Genomic DNA, 20,698 nt, shown 5'->3' on the forward strand with positions numbered 1-20,698 from the left:
AATAATTTCAGTCCTTGAAATATTATTCTCTTTTAAGTGAATTTTCAGCACCTGAGGATTTTAGCTATGCATCAACTTCCATTACAGTCAAGTTATGTGACTGAGACACCAGACACCACTTTGGAAATGTAAGAGATGGTTAGTTTTCATCTTGGAAGCACTTGTGTGAATGCCACATACAAAAACATTTTTAGTAAAGAGACCCTAGGAAAAGAATCAAATGGTGATATGATTATTTTTCTTCTTCAGGAAGAAAAACAAATAGCTATTTACATGTTACTTTCATGAAATGTCCTATATATCTAGAACTTAGTATAAAATAGATTTTGTTTAAACACGAAAGAGACAGCTTTTCAAAGGTATTTTGGCACCTAAAAATGCAGATAGACACTTAGTGGGATTTTCAAAAATACCTAAACACGTTAGGATCCTAATACCTCTCAAAGTGTCTACCAGAATCTTTAGGTGCCTATGAAAATCTGGCACCTAGCTTTTAAATTCAAATTCCACTAGTTCTGTAGCAAATCAGTTTGCATAGTGGTCTGAAATTTAAACCATGGTATAGACAACATTGGAGTTTTTCTAGTTTATACCACATGAGACAGACTGAATGAGATGATATGTCTTTTCTATCTCTTACTTCTATAATTCACTTATATGAGACAAAGATATATTTGTTTTAGAGTAAAAAAAAGTTTAGTTGTATTGATATGACTCGTGAGACAACAGAAACCAAAAAAAACACACAGAAAAAAATGCACTCACTGTTTTAGACATCTATTTATTCAAAAGCAAAGTCTAAAATGTATTCTATAAAGTTTGAAAAACTCAGCACACTCCTGATGAATATTTCTTTCCCCCCATCAATCATATATGAAGAATACTTTGGCCCAAATTATATATTCCCAAAAATTAATGTTTATACTCCCCAGATATTCTGTTTCTTCAGTGGTGATGTGCAATGTGTGAAGACAGCAAGATCACAATCATGTAATATAGTAGTCACCTATCACCATCACTAACCTGAGGAAAGCAACTGCTTCTGCTCACTTTAGCTGGATAAGCTAAATCACGTGACACATGATGATGGCAGGCAACTGAGAAAGTAAATGCATATCTCTTGCAGTCTAGTCCTGTAACCCGTACTCATGTGAGTAGTCCCTTTGATCTACTCAGCTAAGTACATGCTACCCATGTTAGGAACACTTAAAATATTGTGCCCTTGATTCTTAAGGGCCAGACTATCCATTCATTTACCCTATGTCACTATGCTGATTTCAGTGGAGTTACTCCAGATCAAAGTCACTCCAGATTGACACTGATGTAAATGAGAGCAGAATCTGATCCAGTAAAATTAAATTATTTGCCAAATATTGTATTGTAGATAATCTCACTATACAAAAACCCATTTAATGCAAGAATATTTTAGCATCGCTTTGTGAAACATCTAAAATCACCATTTGAAACCTAATAAGTACAAATAACAATGTATTAGTCAATCACATACTTCGTCAACTAATCTGCCATGCTAAAATACTAATCTGACATTGCAAAATGTTATTGGTAAACATAGAAATCTGTGAGGGATGTGGCATTAAGTATTAAATACCGGGATCACACTTACATAATTTATTCCGTTGATTGATATTCTTTACTATTTTTCCTCAAATCAATACATTAATGTGATAATAAATTATGATTGTCACATTTTATAGTTAATTGTGTATTTGCATTTCATGATCTATTAAGCATCAAGCTGGGTATTTTCACACAAGCTTTTAATTGTTTGGGGAGCACCAAATGAGTCTATGAATCTTCACAACATTTGTAGTTAAATTTCTATTACCATTAGAAACAACTTCATTGTTTGTCATCCTAAAGCAATTCAGCATAGTTGATATTAAAATATTTAGTGTACAACAAGCCGGATATGCAAGCAACAATAGATAAGAATGTATTTGACAACATTGCTTAATATTTTCATATTCAGTTAGACAACTTCATTTTGACAAAGGAACAATATCACAGGGGAATTTAGGAACAATCACAGAAATCTTTTGCATCTATCTGATTAGATGCAACTCAGCAAATAAAACTGTGCAAAATGTTCCAAAAGAGTGGAGTATAACCAGTCTTCTCACATTGCTCTCTTGAACATGCTGGGATACATATTGACCTGCAACAGCATGTACTGGTGCCTGATCTACAGGGTAAAGAGTCATATGCATTTGTGTGTGCATGTGGGTCGAACATGCCAACAATTAGCCTAGTAATATCAGCAAAAGTACTCATTGGGTTGCCCTTCTTTCTTTGGTATTGCTTCTGAGTCCTCACTTGATCGTGCAGACAGCAGCCTGTTAGACTCATCTGGGGTGTCTCTAGTCAAGTATTCTCCTTCCAATCCTTTAGTTTTGGCCCCTGGAGACAGACTTTCAAATGTGACATAGGACTCCTGAACTTCCTTGGGCTTCCGCACTAAGCATTTTTTGCAGCGCCTTTTCAATGCCCCACAGCAGACCACTAGGGTCAGAGGCACAGCAATGACACAGGCCACACTGATCACCACTACATTAATGAGTTTTTGGGTTCCACCGGCACTGGCAACTTCATCTGTGGAAAATATGATGCATTGCTCCTTCCTGGGGATCAGCCCTTTCACACAGACACACACTATGTATTTGGTCTTTGGCATCAGTCCATCAATGGTGATCTTAGTCTTACCTGGCTCCACACTGATTCTGCGCATTTCCCTTTCTCCAAAAATGGCATAAAGGACACTGAATATGGTTGTGTTTTTTGCCTGAGGAGCTTTCCAGGCCAATGAGACACTTTGATCCACGTCTCCTATCACTCTGACAGACCTCACTATACGTTCTGGCTCCTGTTGACCAGTGGGTAGACTTGATAGAAGATTTCTTGGGTTGTTATTCTGCTCCTTAACCATATTCTGTGCCTCATTCTGGAACCCTAGATTCTCTTCTGTGTTAACACGGACTGGTCTGGCACCTAATGTAGGTGAAGTTGAGGTTGTGATAACGTACCTAGCCACCAGCTTATCATTGTAAGCAGCTGCTTCCATCCCGCTCACCTTCCCCTTCCATACTCCTTTAGAGTTAGCATTAGAGTCATCAGTGCCTTCAGAATCAGTGATGATGAGGGATATGAAAGCCTCTGTAGCCCCTAGGAAGTTCTTTGCTTTACAAATGTACTCTCCAGAATCCAGAAAAGAGACTACAGGCAAGCCTAGAATAGACCAGCTCATTCCATCACTAGAAATTTCCTGGTGCACTGAAAAAAAAAACCCAAACATGGATATAATATAAAATATTAAGAAGATGGATTCAGCAAAATTACTATTATACATAGCAGAATGATCATTTTTGTTAATCAAAATATGAAATCAAAATAAACCTAATGAAAGGATATTGGCTGTTAGCTACTGTCAAGATCACTTTAGTTGATCTAGTTCATCCATACACCCTCTTCCAAAAAATATGATGGAATTTTTTCAGGGCAAAGCTAGAATTGGAAAATAAGCTAGGAAAGATTTCCCCATCCTTAAAAAATACCATGTATATAAAACACTGCAAGCATGTTCATGAATGAGAGTGAAGAAAGTTGTGTTTGGAAGAGTCGATATACTTTTTTTACTTATGATTCACATGAAAGAAAATCACTGCTCAAGAGTAGACTATCTTTCAAGATGAACATATGGTAGCTCCTAGAATGAATAAACAAGAGACAAATGGCTGGGAAATAATATGTTGTTTGCTGTAGAATTAAGATGAGTATACCATGTTACATACTGAGAACCTTACAAAAATCCAATCATGTTAAGATCCAGCCTTTTGGAGAAGGAATCTTGCTAATAAAAATTGAATCAAACCAACCAAACAAAATATTGAAGGCTTTTGCACCTTATGGGTTAAGTATTCATTGAGTGTGGAGGTTCAGCAGAAAACAATTTCCAATCTTCCTGTGACCATACAATACTCTTACAGCTAGAATGAGAGCAGTTTTTCCTTTCATTCTTTCAGAAAAGTTAATATTTCAAGCTGTCATATTATAGTGCTCATGAGGAAATTCCATCATTGAGAGGTACTGTATTTTTTCAGACAACTCTTCACTGAAAGGTGGTAACGCCATGTTTAATGCGGCACAAAATATATCAATCTTGACTGTAGCTAGAGTAAACTTAACATAGGCTTTCTAGAATGCATTCATTATTTTGCAGGAAGGGACTTTTTGTTTGTCTGTTTTTAATGTAGGAGGCATGTTTCAGCATGATATGAAGGCATTATCATTGGTAGCAGTTGCACCATGTCATGCACAACAGAGTAATGGCTTCTGAAGATCACAAAAAAAGGTCTTCTCTTAGAAGTTGTTCTATAGCTGTGAAAAAAAATTATATCCGTTCCCTGTATCTATGGCACTGAAGAATCTCATAACACTTTAAGGACACATAACACAAATCTATTCATTTTGTTTAGATCTTATAAGAAAATTATTTAATAGGCTGTTTAACTTTCTGAACTTGCACCCTTGAGAGAAATCCTGGCTCCTGTGACATGAATAACAAAACCCCTGTGACTTGAATGAGTCTAGAAATTCACCCTTCATTTCCAGGTTCTGGAAGATCTGTGCTCACCCACATGCCAAGGGAATATTTCTTGTTGTTCTCTTTAGAGACTAACTCTGAATTCAGATGGCATCAGATCCAGCCTTTCTTGTGAAAGGAAAGATCACCATGATAGGGGGCATTTAAAGGGAACAATGACTGTCTTGAAGAATCCCCATTTTAAGGGAGAAAAGCATTCAAAGTAGAGCTGATCTGAATTTTTCCAATGGAATGTTTTTCCATTGGAAAATGCCAGTTCATCAAAAGTGAAATGTTTGCAGAAATAATGTTGATTTCAATGCAACTGTATTTTTAAAAAATGGATGGGGAGGGGAAGAGAAGCATTTTGACCTTTTTGAAACGGAAAAATCAATTTTCCATTTTGAAAGGACTTTTTTCAATATTATATCTTTTTTTTAATAAAAGTCAAAATCAGAATGAAACATTTCAACCAACTCAAAATAAATTCTGGGGAAGAGGGGTTGTTTTGCAGGAAATATTGAAATGTGATAATTTCTGTCATTTTGAAATGGAAAAAAGTCAAAATTGAAGATTTCTCTGAGAAATGAAAAATTTTGTTCCGACCCAACTCCAATTGAAAGTCATTTTAATTTTGCGGGTGAGACTTAATGAGACACTGTATTACATACTTTACAATCTTGCTTATTGCATATGCTTTCAGTTACCTTTAGGAGTTTAGTGACTTTTTTCCTCTCAATATTTGTTCCATTATCTTACCAGGGATTTTATTACTCCTCCAGTCTTCCTGTCACCTGTAAATTTGATCTTGGTTGAATTGACATCAAGGAAACATCTGGCAGAGATTTATTAACTGTTTTGATAGCAGTTCCACACTGCAGACATGCAAAAGCACACAATGGAGCCAGGGCAAGCCCACAACTAGTTTTTTAGGAAGACTGTTTAATATGTAATTAAAACTAATTTTAAAGTGCCTCTTATTTTAGCTTCACCATTGTGATGCAAATAGGTGTGCAAACCACCTAAAAGTACTTTGCAGAGAACAGCTTGAGATCCACTATTGCAGTGCATTTGTTGTGCAATAAAGAAAACATAACATGCTTCATATCATAGTTTATTATATAAACATTAATATATTCACACTGAAGTGTGGGTTAGTTGTATGAGTCTTCAGGGAAAAAACATAAATGCTGTAGAGAGTTACAATGTTAACATTCTCCTCTTGCTAGCCTCCTATTTTCTTATTCAGCAGGAGGCATATACAGTAGTTCTATTTATTTGGAAGAGCTGAAGCTGATATTTGCTCCAGGGTGTGCAGAAAACACAAGCCTATTTTCCAATCACACAGTGTGAAATAAAGAGCCAGAACCCACCTGTGCCATTGAGTTGATTACCATCAGCCCGTCTCCAGCTGAGTTCAGGAATAGGTACCCCAGTAGTACCACACCGCAGTAACACAGTGCTACCCAGTATGGTCTTCACTTTGGCTACAGAAGTATGTACAACAGGGCTTTGACATTTTCTTAGTTCGACTTGACTGAAGAAGACTCCAGCAAGACTCCGTGGGGTGAAGCATTTCAGTCTTGGCTCTATAAATGCTATGTTAGGAGACTGGAAGTTTAGGAAATGGACCATTTCATACAGACTGCAGTCACACACCCAAGGATTGTCCTGCAAACCTGTCAAGAGAAATCATGATAGTCAACATTTCCATTGATACTTTCCACTTTATATTCATTAATGGACATGTGGTGACTGGCTTATAGTCTGCTTCCAACTAGGGGCATTTGTGGCCTGGCATACAGAATATAGCCTTGGAGTCCAGAAACCTGGGTCTTAATCCTCATCATACGGCAAGGACCACTCTGAGCCTTACTTACCCCATTGGTAACATGGTGCTAACACAGCTTTATAAACTGTTTTGGCATCGTGGATGAAAAAGTACTATGGCAGTGCGAAGTATGATTATCCATGCAATCAAAACAGATTGTTAGGAGGAGAAAACAGCCTTTCCTTAGTTAACATTGGAGTCAGCTTCTATATCTTTGGCTTGAAAAAAATAATTGTCCTGAAAATCACTACATTTATTGTAAAAGCAAAGGAGAGTGTTTGTGCGAAGTTTGAAGAGAATTCATCCTGCTGTTTTTGAGTTGCTCTGTTTTGAAATTTTGACTTTTGTCTAAAGTTTCTTTGTCTCCCTCTAGCTCAAAACTGACTATTTGGGTACCACACCTTCAGATTTTCCACATAGTTATATTGCTTTGGAAACTTGTACACCAACTATATTTGAAGAAAATATTTGACAAGAAATCAAGCAGTTATTAGAGGTTTTGTTTTACATGGTTGGGAGAGAGACCTTCCTCATTAATTTCAAATGATGTGAATGAGAAATCTTTGCTGTGGCTTCAGTGGGAGCAGGAGCAAGTACTTGGTAAATGTGTGAGCACTTTCCCATCCACTAGCTGGTTGTAGTGTACAAAGAACATATGGCTCCTTTTAAAATTCAGAGAAACTTTCCTTTAGATCAATTAGTAGAGACCTCTGTTTTTAGAGCTATAGAACAAAAGATCTAGTGCAGGTATTTGTGGTTTGCTATAGAAAGGTGACAACCATTCAATACTGAATGCAACCAGAGTCCCATTGTATGACTGATTATAACCCCTTTTATATCTCAAAAAGAAAGAAAGATCTTCATGCTTTCTCACATTATCAATCTCACAGGCAACTCACACATTTCCTGAAAATTTAAATAACTTTAATTTTACTCCTTTTCCAGTTTCACAAGACGTCTAATTTTGATTCATGTCCCTCTGTCTGCCCAAAGAAATCACATTATGCCAAAAACTGTGAAACATGGGTGGATTTTAACAATATCCCTTCGAAAAAAAATTTAAATATCAAAATCACAATAAAAATAATGCATATCCATGAATCAGTTGTTGTACTGTGATAAATTATGTATTTCTTTACCCTTGAAAAGAGTCATTTGTTTGTTTAAGATGTAAGTAATATAAGGTCTTGTGTCCTTAACTATTCATTTCTTTGCTTTTAAACACTTGGGCTTGGCAAAGGAAGTGATAGATGTATACATTCTTGTCACTTAAGTACCTTAACTGGTTTTAAAATAAAGTTATTGGGTTTTATTTGCTTTGGAATTAAACATATTTTATTACTCAAAAAATGATAATGTTAGAAAAATAATGACTTTGAGAGATTTAAAGGTTCAACTGAAGAAAGCATCCCTAATTCAGGAGAGTAAGTAAGCACATACTTAACCTTAAAATTGATGGGACTTAAACACGTCTAAAGATAAGGACATGCTGAAGTGCTATCTTGAATTAGAATTGATTTAAGCAGGAGTTTAAATACTTTTGTGAATCAGAGACTAAAGTTGATTACATAAAGTAAAGGCCTAGATCATGCGGTGCAGTGGATTCTGACATAGCTGACCATGGGAGGCTCACCACAGATTAGGCATACCCTCAGGCAGTCTCCTCTCTTCTGCCAGCAATTCAACAAGCTGTCATGGAAGGATGGACATAACGTTCTACTAGCAGATGATTCTATACCTGCAGTGGTGCTATGGCCTTGCCTCCAGTGACATATTTCATGACATTTCCAAGCATTGCACTGGTGGAAACAGTTTAGGCAGGGCACACGTGTTTTTACCCCAGTCTGATCTAACACTACTCAGAGCAGGTCTATATGACACAATAATAAACATAGTTTTACCCTGTTTACAATAACACGTCCAGCATTTATACCACTTAAGCAATGGCACTGCTGGTAGCACATCACTGAGATTCTAATTTAGACACAACATTGCAGAAATACCAAGGCTTCCAGTGAATAAAATATCTGTGAATGCTACAGTTAGTATAAATGCAGTTCAGATCACGAGCAACTGACATCTCACAGAAATATTAAAGATTTCAGAGTGGTAGCCGTATTAGTCTATATCAGCAAAAACAACGAGGAGTCCTTGTGGCACCTTAGAGACTAACAAATTTATTTGGGCATAAGCTTTCGTGGGCTAAAACTCACTTCATCAGATGCATGGAGTGAAAAATACAGTAAACAGTATATATATTAAAGCACATGAAAAGATGGGAGTTGCCTTACCAAGTGGGGGTCAGTGCTAACAAGGCCAATTCAATAAAGGTGGACGTAGCCTATTCTCAACAGTTGACAAGAAGGGGTGAATATCAGAGGGAAAATTACTAACAAGCCAATGCAATCAAGGTAGACGTCACCCATTCCCAACAGTTGACAAGAAAGATTAAAAACATTCTGCTGAAGAAGAAATGATGCCTGTCTCATTCCATGCTATCAGTGTTGGGAAAGTGTTTTAAAAGGGTTATGCCTTAGTGGTGGGACATTTTCTACAAATTTTAAACTAAATACATTAAAACTCAGGGAACGGATGATGAATAGGAGCAGGGGTCTATAAAAAAAAGAGTCCATAAACATTGTCACATTTCTAAACAGATTTATACTGGCTGCACCCATACCCCTTCTGTGTTTGCTGTCTGCAAATGTTTTAGAAAGTTAATTTACTATCAAGAATGTTTAGAAACCTAGCAAAAGTAAGACAGTATTACAGAAGTTAACTGGAATATTCACAGAAGTTAACTTAGTTTTCTGATTCTCAGTCTCTTCCTGAAATCAAGCTCTTGATGTATGATCATTATATTTGTCCTCATTGGTCACCTTCACTTTTCCCTTCTGGTTAACGTATCCATATCTGAGAGATATACAAATGTGCTATCTACATAACAGTGAATCCAGTTGTTAGATCAGCTCTGCTATTGTTTTTCTGACCAACATGCACACAGATATTTTTCCGTGAGTTGTGCTAACTAAATCATACTGTATGGACTCCATGGGCAGGCTGCAGTATGGTTTTAAATATGGTCATAGCTTGGTTCTTTAAAAGGCTCTTCTCAAGTTCTTGCAGCTCAGCCCTTGGCTATGGACCACAGATGCCTCCTATGTCTGCATGTACTCCTGGGTTCCTATAACATATAAGGAAATTATCTATTTATCTACTCAGTAAAAAGGACTAATGAAAAATATGATCTAAAACCCATGGTCAATGTGCACTAAAGGTCGAAAAAAGCAAGCAAAATGCCAGAATGCAAAAGGAATGGGATGAAGATACTATAATGCTACTGAGAAAATAAATGGTACGCCATCACCCAGAATATTATGTTCAATTTGGCCAGGCCTGTCTGGAAAAAAATATAGTAGAAATATGGGCAACAAAATAATTGGACAAGAAAAAACATCCATATGAAGAGATTAGAGACTGAAAAGATTGGGACCCTTGACAGATGTATATAAAATAATGATGGTACAGAGCAGTAGTTTTCAACCTTTTTGGTCCACAACCCGAACAATGGCAAAAGCACAACCCAAACAATGGCATACGAATTGCCCCACAATCTACCATGCTCCACAATCCTGTGGAATTTAGATCCTGGGTTGATTTTGTGACCATTTTGTGGATTACAGATCATGTGAGAGTGGGGGCAGCTGTTGCGGCTAAAATGAGGGACATCTCACAGAATATTAAAGGTTTCAGAGTGGTAGCCGTATTAGTCTATATCAGCAAAAACAACGAGGAGTCCTTGTGGCACCTTAGAGACTAACAAATTTATTTGGGCATAAGCTTTCGTGGGCTAAAACTCACTTCATCAGATGCATGGAGTGAAAAATACACTAAACAGTATATATATTAAAGCACATGAAAAGACGGGAGGGAGGATTGCTGCTAGAGAGGTTTGGTGGTTGCTGGATGAATAGGCTTGGTGCAGTTGGAGTGGGAATGAGGGACTTTTTCATTCTCTCTCTTTCCCCATATGCACAGCACTCATCTCTGAGTGTTGGGAAGCACTGCTCCAAGGGGCTGTGAAACTGGCTACACAACCTACAGAGAGACAGTTTCTCCCGCCACAGAGCCAGGCCCAGTGTGGGCTGACAGGCAAAAGGGGCCTGAGCAGCTGTCCTGGGGTTAGATTTTTCCTTGAAGTCAGTGGGAGTAAGGATAGTGTTGGAATTAACACCCAGAATGGACCATGATGGTTCAGAGATGGCTAGATGATCATTCTTATAAGACTATTCCTCCACCCTTCCCATCTCCTTAGTATTGCAATACCTGCAATACACCAGCTATGACCAGGAACACCTCATTTGCTTATGGGCCTTCCTCGTTCTTGCCTTTGGCAGGGATTTTACAACCCAGAAGGAATATCTTCCACTGACAATCTTTCTCTGGGAGTGAAAATAGGACGTGACCATAAAATACACACTTTTTTCTCTTCTAAACTCACAGTTCAGCCATTTGTTTGATCTCTTGGCAATATTTTCCTTTTTCATTTCAGAACTCAAAGCTCATGTGAGTTTAGTTCAGTAGATACTATGAAAAAATTTTTGCAGTAAAAGTACAAACAAATTAACTGTGGGAAACACTAATTTAATCTCAAATAACCAATTCTATTGTACTTCTATTTTCCAAACAAAGACATTTGGGCTTTGGTGTAGTTGTCCAGACTTCCGCTCTCTCTCTCTCACTTAAGCACCACACTACTAATGCCTTCACTATTGCCCATCTCCTAGCCCTTCCTGTCTCCTCTGCAGCTTTTTTCGGAAGGTGATCCAGATTCTTAGCTTCACATTTACTGAATCTATGCATCTGTGTGACACATGAGCCAATGCAGCAATTGATGATCAACCACACTATCACAAACTACTCCTCAAGCCCCTACTCAATTTTGATGCCTCATCCAAGCACTTCTTATACAAAAGAACATCACAAAGCTGACAATGAAAGACATGAATATCTAGAAAGCACTAAGCTGTTTCTAAAAATATTTTTATTATGACATCCTAAAACCAAAGGCTTTGAAGAGAACTAAAGGGAATGACTGAATCCTTGCTATTCATAGATTTTTATGCTTTCAGTGAGAAAGCCATGGCCAGGAAGGAAACTTAAGATGCAGCTGTGCACCTCAATCCCTGGACTAAAATCCACGGACTTCACACACTACAATCACCTCTGTATGTGCACAGAGGGGAAATCTGGAGTGGGGTTTAAGAATCAGTGGGTTGGTCTATGAATTATAGTATGGCTCTACCCCATTATCTCCATACATATTTCTGTGTATGGATTTCTTAAGATCCTGGCACACGCAAACTGTACAGATGATTGTGCAAGGCTATCTTATGTTGGCCAAAGTAACAGCACAAAAGTCCTTCCTAATCAAATGCTATAATAATCCATGAAGTGAAATATGGAGTAAAATTTCCACAAAAAGAGATCTATGCAATATATTGTTATAGCCAACATTCCATATCATGAAAGGGATCATGCAATAGCAAACATGTCTTTTGTTTTGTTAAGAATTTATTTAGCACTTTGCAAAATGCACAGAGAAGACACCATTTATTTTTACTAGCTAACCAAACATTAACGAAAGATACTAAAAACTGGCCAGACCACAACTTGATTCTTTTTTTTAAAAATGTGTGGGTTTCTTTTAAGTGTGACCTTAGTGTTAGAAAAACAAGCTCCCCATTTATCCACAGAAGAAGATAAGCAGCATTGTAAGCTTCTTCACGCTGTGGGGACCACCACTGGGAATAAGAATAACTCATGTCCTCTCCAATGAGATTGTCAGCAAGAGTGTGAATTGATGACAAATATTGTGGTGGTTATGAATGCAATATGGACATAAAGGGTCACATCCTCAGGTGTAAGCTGAAGTCAGTGTCACTCCATCAGTTTATACTAATTGAGGATATGGTCCATAACCACTTGGAAGACCTAGAGACCACCAATTTAGTTCATGTAGCCTATCAAACAACCAGAAGATGGCAACAATGTTGAGTCACCCTGAGATGGATTTGAATAAATGATCTAGAGATAAAACATTCAGAGCCAAACCCCTGAACTTCTCAGTATGCTCGTTGCAGAACTTCATTCTGCAACTGAGATGGCTCACCAGACAATCAACTTTTTCAATGTAACTTTATTTTCTGATGCAAAGCCACCCATCAAAAAATATCATTCTAGAATTCATGGCTGTTCAGATAGTGTATGAAGAACTGTAGTTGTCCTTACTTTCAACAGGGAATCTCTTAGCCTGCAGGGGGACTATAGGAGCAACAATGTATTTTCATTAAAAATACACTTTCTTGCTAGAGTGAATGAGCAATATTAAGGTACTGCTCTTGTATCTTACATGTTTGAGATTCGTCTCAAGTGCATTCTAATTTGCCCTATTTTTTTAACTCTCTTACCTAAGATGATCTTGGAATTGTCATTGGGGAAGTAAGGAACTACCTGGAGGTTAGCCCAGGTTGAAATAACCTCTTGAGGAAGAGTCATCAGTTTATTGCTAGACAGATCCAGGTAGGTGATGTTCTTGATGTAACGAGCAGCTTCTGCTGGTACTGAGGTGAGTTCATTATTGTGTAAATCCAGCAGCCGTAGCTGGGGCATGTCTGCAAGAACTTCCCATGGAAATAAGATTAAGTCATTCCCATCCAGTCTCAATTCCTGTAACCGGCGGAGACCCCTAAAGGTAATCACACTGACACTAGCCAAAGAATTGTAGGGCATCCAGAGGTATTCCAGGTTACGGAGAGAATGGAAAGCTTCTCCTGGTACTCTCCTGATGGCCGTCTTTTCTATTCGAAGTTTAGATGTATCTCCTGGGATGTTCACAGGGGTGAGTGTCATCTCTGGGTCATTGCACAGCACAGTTCTGATTGGAAAAAACAAATATTAAATTACAAATTAAAAAACAAATATAAAAATTAAATTAAATATTTTGAATTTTTTTTACTTTATTCTAATCTATTATTTGTAGGTGCTTTTCTCTTTTTCAGTTCCTTTGTTTTCTTACCAACCATTATATACATATATGACTCTGCTATGTAAAAAAAAATCAAAGCAATTTAGGTACATAGGATCAAATTCAATCTTTTTGTAAATGAATTCAGTGAGTTGCACCTATTTATATTGGGTATGAATCTGGCTCATGAAGTCTTTCTTCTTTTTATTTTTAATTGACTTTCTGAAAATTGTGATCATAACATTCCTGCATTAGAGAGTATGTCAGTACATGTTAAAACACAGTTCACCAGTTGAGCCATGAGAGATTTGGCTAAAGAGCCAAATATTAAACAAGCCTCTCTCAGGTAGGAGTCAGACGTGTTGTGATAACTGATCCTACAAATTTACCCTAATTGTGAGCTCAACTGTGAAAAGTGAATGAAAGTTCATAAAGTGTCACAATTACCTATGACAATCAATGTTGATGGGAAAAGGTGCAAAAAAGAAGCAAAAAGACTGAATTAGTCCAAATAAGAAGGCCTATCGATATAATTCAAGGATTGTGTTAAGATCATACTTGGTAAACAAGAAAAGTATAGAACTGGAAATCAATGAACCAAAACTGGTGTGTTGGAAATTAGGCCTAACTGGTTGACAAAATAAAGAGAGGATGGATTATTCCACCCATTGCCTTTTTGGGGCTCTTCTAAAAGAGACTTTGAGGCAGAAAAGGGGAAACTTTTTACCACCACCATGGCTGCAATAGAAGGATTGTTGCCATTACACCAGATCTTGATACTCCAGTGGAGACACTTGGGCATCATTGCTGCACCAACAAGGACCCCAACCTGATACATGTGAGATCTTGCTCTGTTTCCTGCTCCCTCATGTGCTCCTTTCTGTCCCTCACCCATCTTCCTCTTGTCCTCTGTCTCTCAGCTTTTCACCTGACTCTGAAACCAACTGTACTGCACAGCACCAGTCCAGCAAGATAAGATGGTCTATCCAGCTCTGCTCAGCCTGAGAAGGACCAGTGAAGGAGGAGGACCTGACCAGACCAACCAGATGACGTTCCTGACAGAGGAAGTGAGCCGGGATCCATAGCAATAGCTGTCATGGTTAATCTGTCTGACCAAAGCATACGTCTGTGACTGACCAGTTGCCCTGCGTCCTGAGAATATCAACAAAAGCCATATTTCCCTCATCTTTACTATCCTATCTCTACTCTCCCTTCTGTGTCTGTCTGTTTTGTCTGAAGTAGGAAAGTGACTATCATTCCCAACTCAGGACTGAGCAACAGAACTATCCCTTTCTTCCCCACCAAAAATACTGTTTAACTGAATAAGAGATTTTAACCAATATTCACTGTCTCCAAAAAGGGACTTTTTTACTTTTTGATTAAGCTTGTTTTACATAATCAATTTCAGTTTCAATGTTCTTTACCTTATTTTGAGTCTTGTCCTTTTATATGTTTCAAATCAATAAATGTGTAACCTTTGGTATGAATTTTATAGTGTGTTCTCCACAGTCCTAAGCAGGCTGAGGTCTCTGTTTACCAAACCCCAAAACTTGTTTAAAAACGTTCAGTGTTGGATGGTTTCAGAGTCATGGCAACACCTTTGACTCTTTGGGCCCTTTATTCCATCCAACTGAATATAACAGGGGAACACACATTAAACACTATATGGAATCTCCTGTTCATGAAGTGAAGTCAATTAACCCAACAAAACTCTACTTTGAAATCTGAACTGCAGTGAAATCTGTTGGACTGTGTAATAGTGGTAGAAGCCACTTCACTTTAAGCATTTGAAAATAGATGAGTCAAAGCACTGGAAATTATTCCGTTGGGGAAAATCCGGCACTGGCTGGAGTGTGAACTAGATGACCTAATTGCTCTTTCCCATCTCTAATTTCTAAAGGCATATCCTAAATCCTTAATCTTTATTTACTTGAGCCTTATACAAGCAAAATTTGACTTTGGCTTTGTAAATGCATGAAATTGTAGATAGCAGTGAGGAAGGGAGAGAGACAGATATCTTAGAAAATACAATACAGAATGCACATCAGTTCACCTAACGACAAGGGGAAGGGGAGAAAGGCAAATTCTTAACATGAAATAAAGCTTAATTTATAAAAAGTAGCAGAATCAAATAAGCATGTTCCACTTCACATGCTAGAAGAGGTACTATGAGGGAAACGTAATATGATAATCTAAGGACCATCTCCTCATGACTGTGACTGGTTAATAAATGGATTATTATAAAACCAGATCATTTTTAGCTGAAAGTGATTACTCCTGTACTATAAGGGCAAATAAATACCATAACTAAATTGCTCTTGCTAAGTGAGGCTTCCTAGAGTTAAATGTCTTCAAGCTTCTACATAAAATTATTCATTCATGATAGGTATACAGTATAGTTACTTTCATTTAGTACTTCTACAATGGCATTAAATCTGTGATGGAAGATGCAAACACAACCCCGGGAGGCTGAGGAAAGAAATGCTTCACTTGACTCTCAAGCAACAGGGTGCAGTCAAGACTCAGACCAAAACTGATAGGATCTGGAAGAAGGCTCATCCCACCCTCCTTAACTGAGGGTTGGGGGTTCGGGGAAAAACTAAGAACAAAAAGAAGATAATAAGGAGACAGAAAACTCTTCTCAGTAATGCATTTCTTTTCTGTGCATGGCACAGAAGGTTCAATAATATGAGACCCTGTTACACCGTACCAATGTGCACTTATGCTACTGATGATATTTCCAGATGATACTATTGAGCACTAAACTGTTATTCTGTGGGATAAACCCCTTCTACTACTGGGAACTTGGCTGTTTTTTCACTGAATCATAATATAGAAAAATGACAACAATTATTCACCTTAGGGAATGGTAGACACCACACTTTTTAACATAGCTACCACAAAGTACTACAGTATTTCCCAGTCACTAGAAGGTAATTCCACTACGGCCTCTTTGGGATAGCGTTGATTATTTTTGTTGCATTCCTTCTCAATAACTACAGGTAATTTGTGTTTCCACTGTACTTCTCACATGGAAAGCTACTGGTGCTACTTCTATTGCACCTGAACGGTCTTGAGGAAAAAAATCCATTTTACAGACATTCAAAATCTAGGTGACAGTTTTTAATTTCTCTTTGTTGAATTCCTCCATTAGAATCCTGTCTAGAAGAAATATGTACTCCAAAGAAAAAGGGATTGCTTTCTCTCCCTCTCTCTCCTTTTATATTGTGAATATATTGTATAAAAGCTTGTCCTGTTTCCCATTAAGTCAAATAATTGCTTACTTACTACATTTCAACAAAAAGTATCCTCTACTAATATCTTAATTGTATTTCATTCCAAAAATAAAGAACTGGTCTTTGTTGAGATTTTGTGGAATTGAAATAAACCATTCTCAGATTTTACATTTAATGTATGGAATCTGCCTTTGAGTTTTCTTCTGGTTTGGGGATTGTTTCCTTCTAAAAAAAATCCTCTGATTAAAGGATTCTTAAGTAAATGGAATAGAAGGCAGTACTCCATGCATTTTTGAAAGCACTGTACTAAGCAAGCCTGATTAACTCTTTGAAAGGAGAACAAGGTGGGCTAGAACCTTAAGACATTTTCTGCACATACGAAGTCCAGTATTTTCCATTTTATTCATCTTTCACCATTATACTGATGTTAATTATATTGCTTCTACCCTAGTAGAGAAGATCACCAAATGCTTTTTCTGAAATCAGATTATAGTGTGCTCAGAAGCTAATCCTTCTGCACATAAAGCTGTCGTACAGAATGATTGGGGAAAATAACACACAAAGAAATAACCATGACACAAGCCATGGGGTTTTTTTTCATATATCCTTACAAAGGTGAACACAAAACCTTCCAGATGAAAACAAAGAGAACAAACATACCTTGCTTTTGTTCCTTCATTGATACTATAGAAGGCGCAGCTACATTGGGAAGGGCAAGTGCAGTGAGCTGAAGGCAGTCCTCCAAAAACTAAGCAGCAGACCAAGCCCACAGTGATCCACATTGTTACCTGCACATGAGGACGACTCTCAGATACTAGACAAAGTGAAGGTTTTTCTCTATTGTTTTGTCCAGGGGCTGGTCACATCTTGTTAACTGTCTTTCCATTTCATTCACACAGTGATCTTCCAGCCCTCACTGAATCCATCAGATAAAAAAGGATAGGCAGGGGATTAAGGATGGGGACTTGAGTTATTTTCACGTAGGTGCTTATTGCTTCCGGGAATCACACAGACAAAGCATCTCTTCCCTCAGCGAGCATCATCAGTCCTGGATTCCAATAGAAAACCAGTGATTGTTGTGTGGAACAACATAGTCTTTTTGTGATTCTATCAATGACAATATAAATATTACTTTAATAGATGTTGCCAGTAACTCACTTTCCTGTAGTGATTTCTTGGATATTCAAAAAGGGTTCCTAGTACTGCAGGAATCTGAGCCACTGAGAATATACAAAAATATGGAAAACTATTTTATTGATTTGGCTTTTCTTTTAAGAAAAAGGACAACGGTTTAATGATTGATTGATTTTTGCCAGTATGACCAATGTTATAAAACTAAGAATGATACAGTAGCTAGAACTTTAATAAAATATTAAATACATACATTTGCCTGGTGTTTGTCTCAGTGCTAACACATTCCTGAAAGACTAACCATTCCAAGACTGCTTACTGTCCTTAAGAGCCTTTGATGAGGGACCATACCAAATGTTTTCTGAAACTCAAAGTATACTGTATCAACTGGGTCACGCTTGCCCACGTTTGCTGACACTCTCAAAGAATTCTAATACATCGGTGTGGCATGATTTTCCTTTACAAAAGCCATGTTGACTCTTCCCCAACATGCCATGTTCATTGATGTGCCTGATAACTCTGTTCTTTACTGTAGTTTCAACCAATTTGCCTACTACTGAAGTTAGGTTTACCTGACAAAAGTCAGATGAAAGTCTTCACATCCTGCAATATAAATGTAATAGGGCTGATTCTGAGCTGAATTACACTGGTGTAAATCAGGAATAATTCCAGTAAAATCTTGGCCCCCATGAAGCTAATGGGAGCTTTGCATTGACTTCAGTGGAACCAGGATTTCACCCAATGGTGTTACTGTTGTGAAAACTGGTGTCAATGAGATTAGGATTCTTTATTTTGAGGCACACTGCTCAGTGTTTCTGGGTTCAGCAAAAAGGCTTCTACTCCTCCTGCAGGACCATTTCTTTTCTTTTTACCGCTAGTCTATTTCCTGTCACTTTCCATCTTCTCTACTGAGGGCTAAGATCAGAAAGAAAAAAACCCTCAGAAATGAGATTTCCTTTGGTCTTGTTCACTGGCCCTTAGATCAGAAAGCATGGCCATTACAGTTCTTCCTTTCAGTGCTTTCTTAGTGAGGAGTAGCCTTGGCTCTGCCTACTTGCTATCCAGTTGCTCCTGGGGGAAGCATCTGGGCCTAGCCCCTTGTGCTCCCCCCATTGCCACGAGTGAAACTGAAGTTCCATCCCTTACACACACTTGCAAGGAAGCAGTGAACCCGTACACCCACTTATGCCTCTGTGTAACCAAGTAAGGGCTAGGCAAATTCTAACTTTAAGTAGATCGTGAATAGTTTTTAAAAAGACATTGACTTGTAGGGTTTCTACCTGATTATGCCATGAAGGAAGGATTTGTCCTGAAGAACTGCTAGGAATGTTTTCCCCCAAAACTCAGATATCTTCCAGATCTTCTTGGGTGTTGAGAGGTTGAGAAAGGTGAGTGCCATTCATTCAGAGGCCCTGGCCTCTACACAGATTCAAGGCTTTCCCTGACCCTCAGATCTGCTCAGCTCCTACAGAAGTGCTGTTTCCCCACAAGCCACTGCCATCAAACCCTCCCATCTGAGGTGGGGAATTATCTATGTGATAAGGGAACCCATATAATTTGATGCACATGGGGTCTGCAGAATTTATTCCAGCAACCCATGCAGGGTCGAAGTGGAGGATAATGTCAAAGAGGGACCATCCCCTCAGACCCACACTTGCCAACACTCCTCACCTACAACCCTCCCTATTATGGAGAAGTTGCTTTTGTGTCTCCCTTCAGGTATATAATCAGTTCAGCCCTTCATTAATAACTTATGTATTTCTTGCAGGAGAAACTGACACATTACTGAATGTTAATGGATAAATTACAGTAAGAGCAGCAAACATTATTTCTAACAAAGAACCTTTACTAATGCTTTTACTATAGAATATTTTACCATAGAATTCATTTTTAGTTTTTCATCAGAATGAAATATCACTAGCAATTGTATTATACCTGTGGGTAAAGAATCCAGAGAAATGAGAATTCCAAGGTAACGTATATGTGATGTGTGGGCTAACTATTAAGTAGGCGTTTTACAGTGCCATGATTTTGTACGAGTTTGTCTCACTACTAAGTGATTAAGATCACAGGTCTTGCAAAAATCAGTTATTCTGAGGAGTGCTCAAAGGATTATTTTTCCCCATGCTATTTTTATATTTAATGTTTATTGATCTTTGAAAAGAACTTCAAGCAGCCCCTTATTTGTTTCTTTGATATCCGCATGTGGGACTGCCATTAAGGGCTGAGCTTCCCAGAAAGCGTGTCTGGTCCAGGTGCTGTGAAGCTTATGTTGTTGTTATGCACAGCCAGTTGGAACCAGACACAGAATAAAGAAAAGCACTTAAGCCCTGTAAGCACAGAGTGATCTCTGAGCAGCAAATGGTACGAGCAGTTTTGCCAGGCCCTGCTGACATCTCAAGCAAAGAAAAATATTTGGCATCAGCCATTTCCCCCAAAATTTCTCCCCTGATAAATAGTGGGAAATGTTCCCTTTTTACATATTTATTTCATTCTTTTAAGTCTATATACAAGTGAAGGGTTCTTTTTTCCTACAATAACCAATAAGTTTACTCACTCTGTTGATTCGTCAACACGCGTGCTATGATTCCCAGAGCAATAAGTCTACCCAGCTCCTCTTTCACCCCCTGCCTTAAGGCGAGGGGAACTTTCATAGAGGCATGAATTGTGGGGCAGTTGGGCTCTTTCAGCTCTATTCTGTACTCTGTTGAGAGCTTCCCTATGCCTCAAGGATAGAGAGATTATTTTTTCAGCTACAAATGTACAATCTCTGAATAGAATACAATCCTGGGAGAGATTTGGTGGATGCAGACACACCTACTAGACAATTTGACAAAAGGGCAGTGGAGCAAAGTAGGCATATATTTGTTTCCCCT

General features: G+C 38.0%; 1 protein-coding gene across 1 annotated transcript; it reads right to left on the bottom strand.

Moving 5' to 3' along the window:
* Positions 1-860: 860 nt before the first annotated feature.
* On the bottom strand, positions 861-17,608 carry LRIT1 (leucine rich repeat, Ig-like and transmembrane domains 1). The gene is made up of 4 exons (XM_037904743.2): positions 17,352-17,608; positions 12,899-13,365; positions 5,971-6,276; positions 861-3,288 (listed from the first exon to the last, which is right to left on the bottom strand). The coding sequence occupies exons 1-4, from the start codon at positions 17,471-17,473 to the stop codon at positions 2,276-2,278; spliced, it is 1,908 nt and encodes a 635-aa protein (XP_037760671.1). The 5' UTR covers positions 17,474-17,608; the 3' UTR covers positions 861-2,275.
* Between the last annotated feature and the right edge of the window lie 3,090 nt (positions 17,609-20,698).

Source organism: Chelonia mydas, chromosome 7 (assembly GCF_015237465.2).
Source record: "Chelonia mydas isolate rCheMyd1 chromosome 7, rCheMyd1.pri.v2, whole genome shotgun sequence".
NCBI lineage: Eukaryota > Metazoa > Chordata > Testudines > Cheloniidae > Chelonia > Chelonia mydas.

Excerpts from the sequence above, each read along its gene's own strand:
- LRIT1 (XM_037904743.2), bottom strand. The coding sequence starts at position 17,473 with ATGTGGATCACTGTGGGCTTGGTCTGCTGCTTAGTTTTTGGAGGACTG. Across the intron at positions 13,366-17,351 it reads AATGAAGGAACAAAAGCAAG|AACTGTGCTGTGCAATGACC; the intron begins GTATGTTTGTTC and ends TTTTCCAATCAG. Across the intron at positions 6,277-12,898 it reads CAATTCCAAGATCATCTTAG|GTTTGCAGGACAATCCTTGG; the intron begins GTAAGAGAGTTA and ends TTCTCTTGACAG.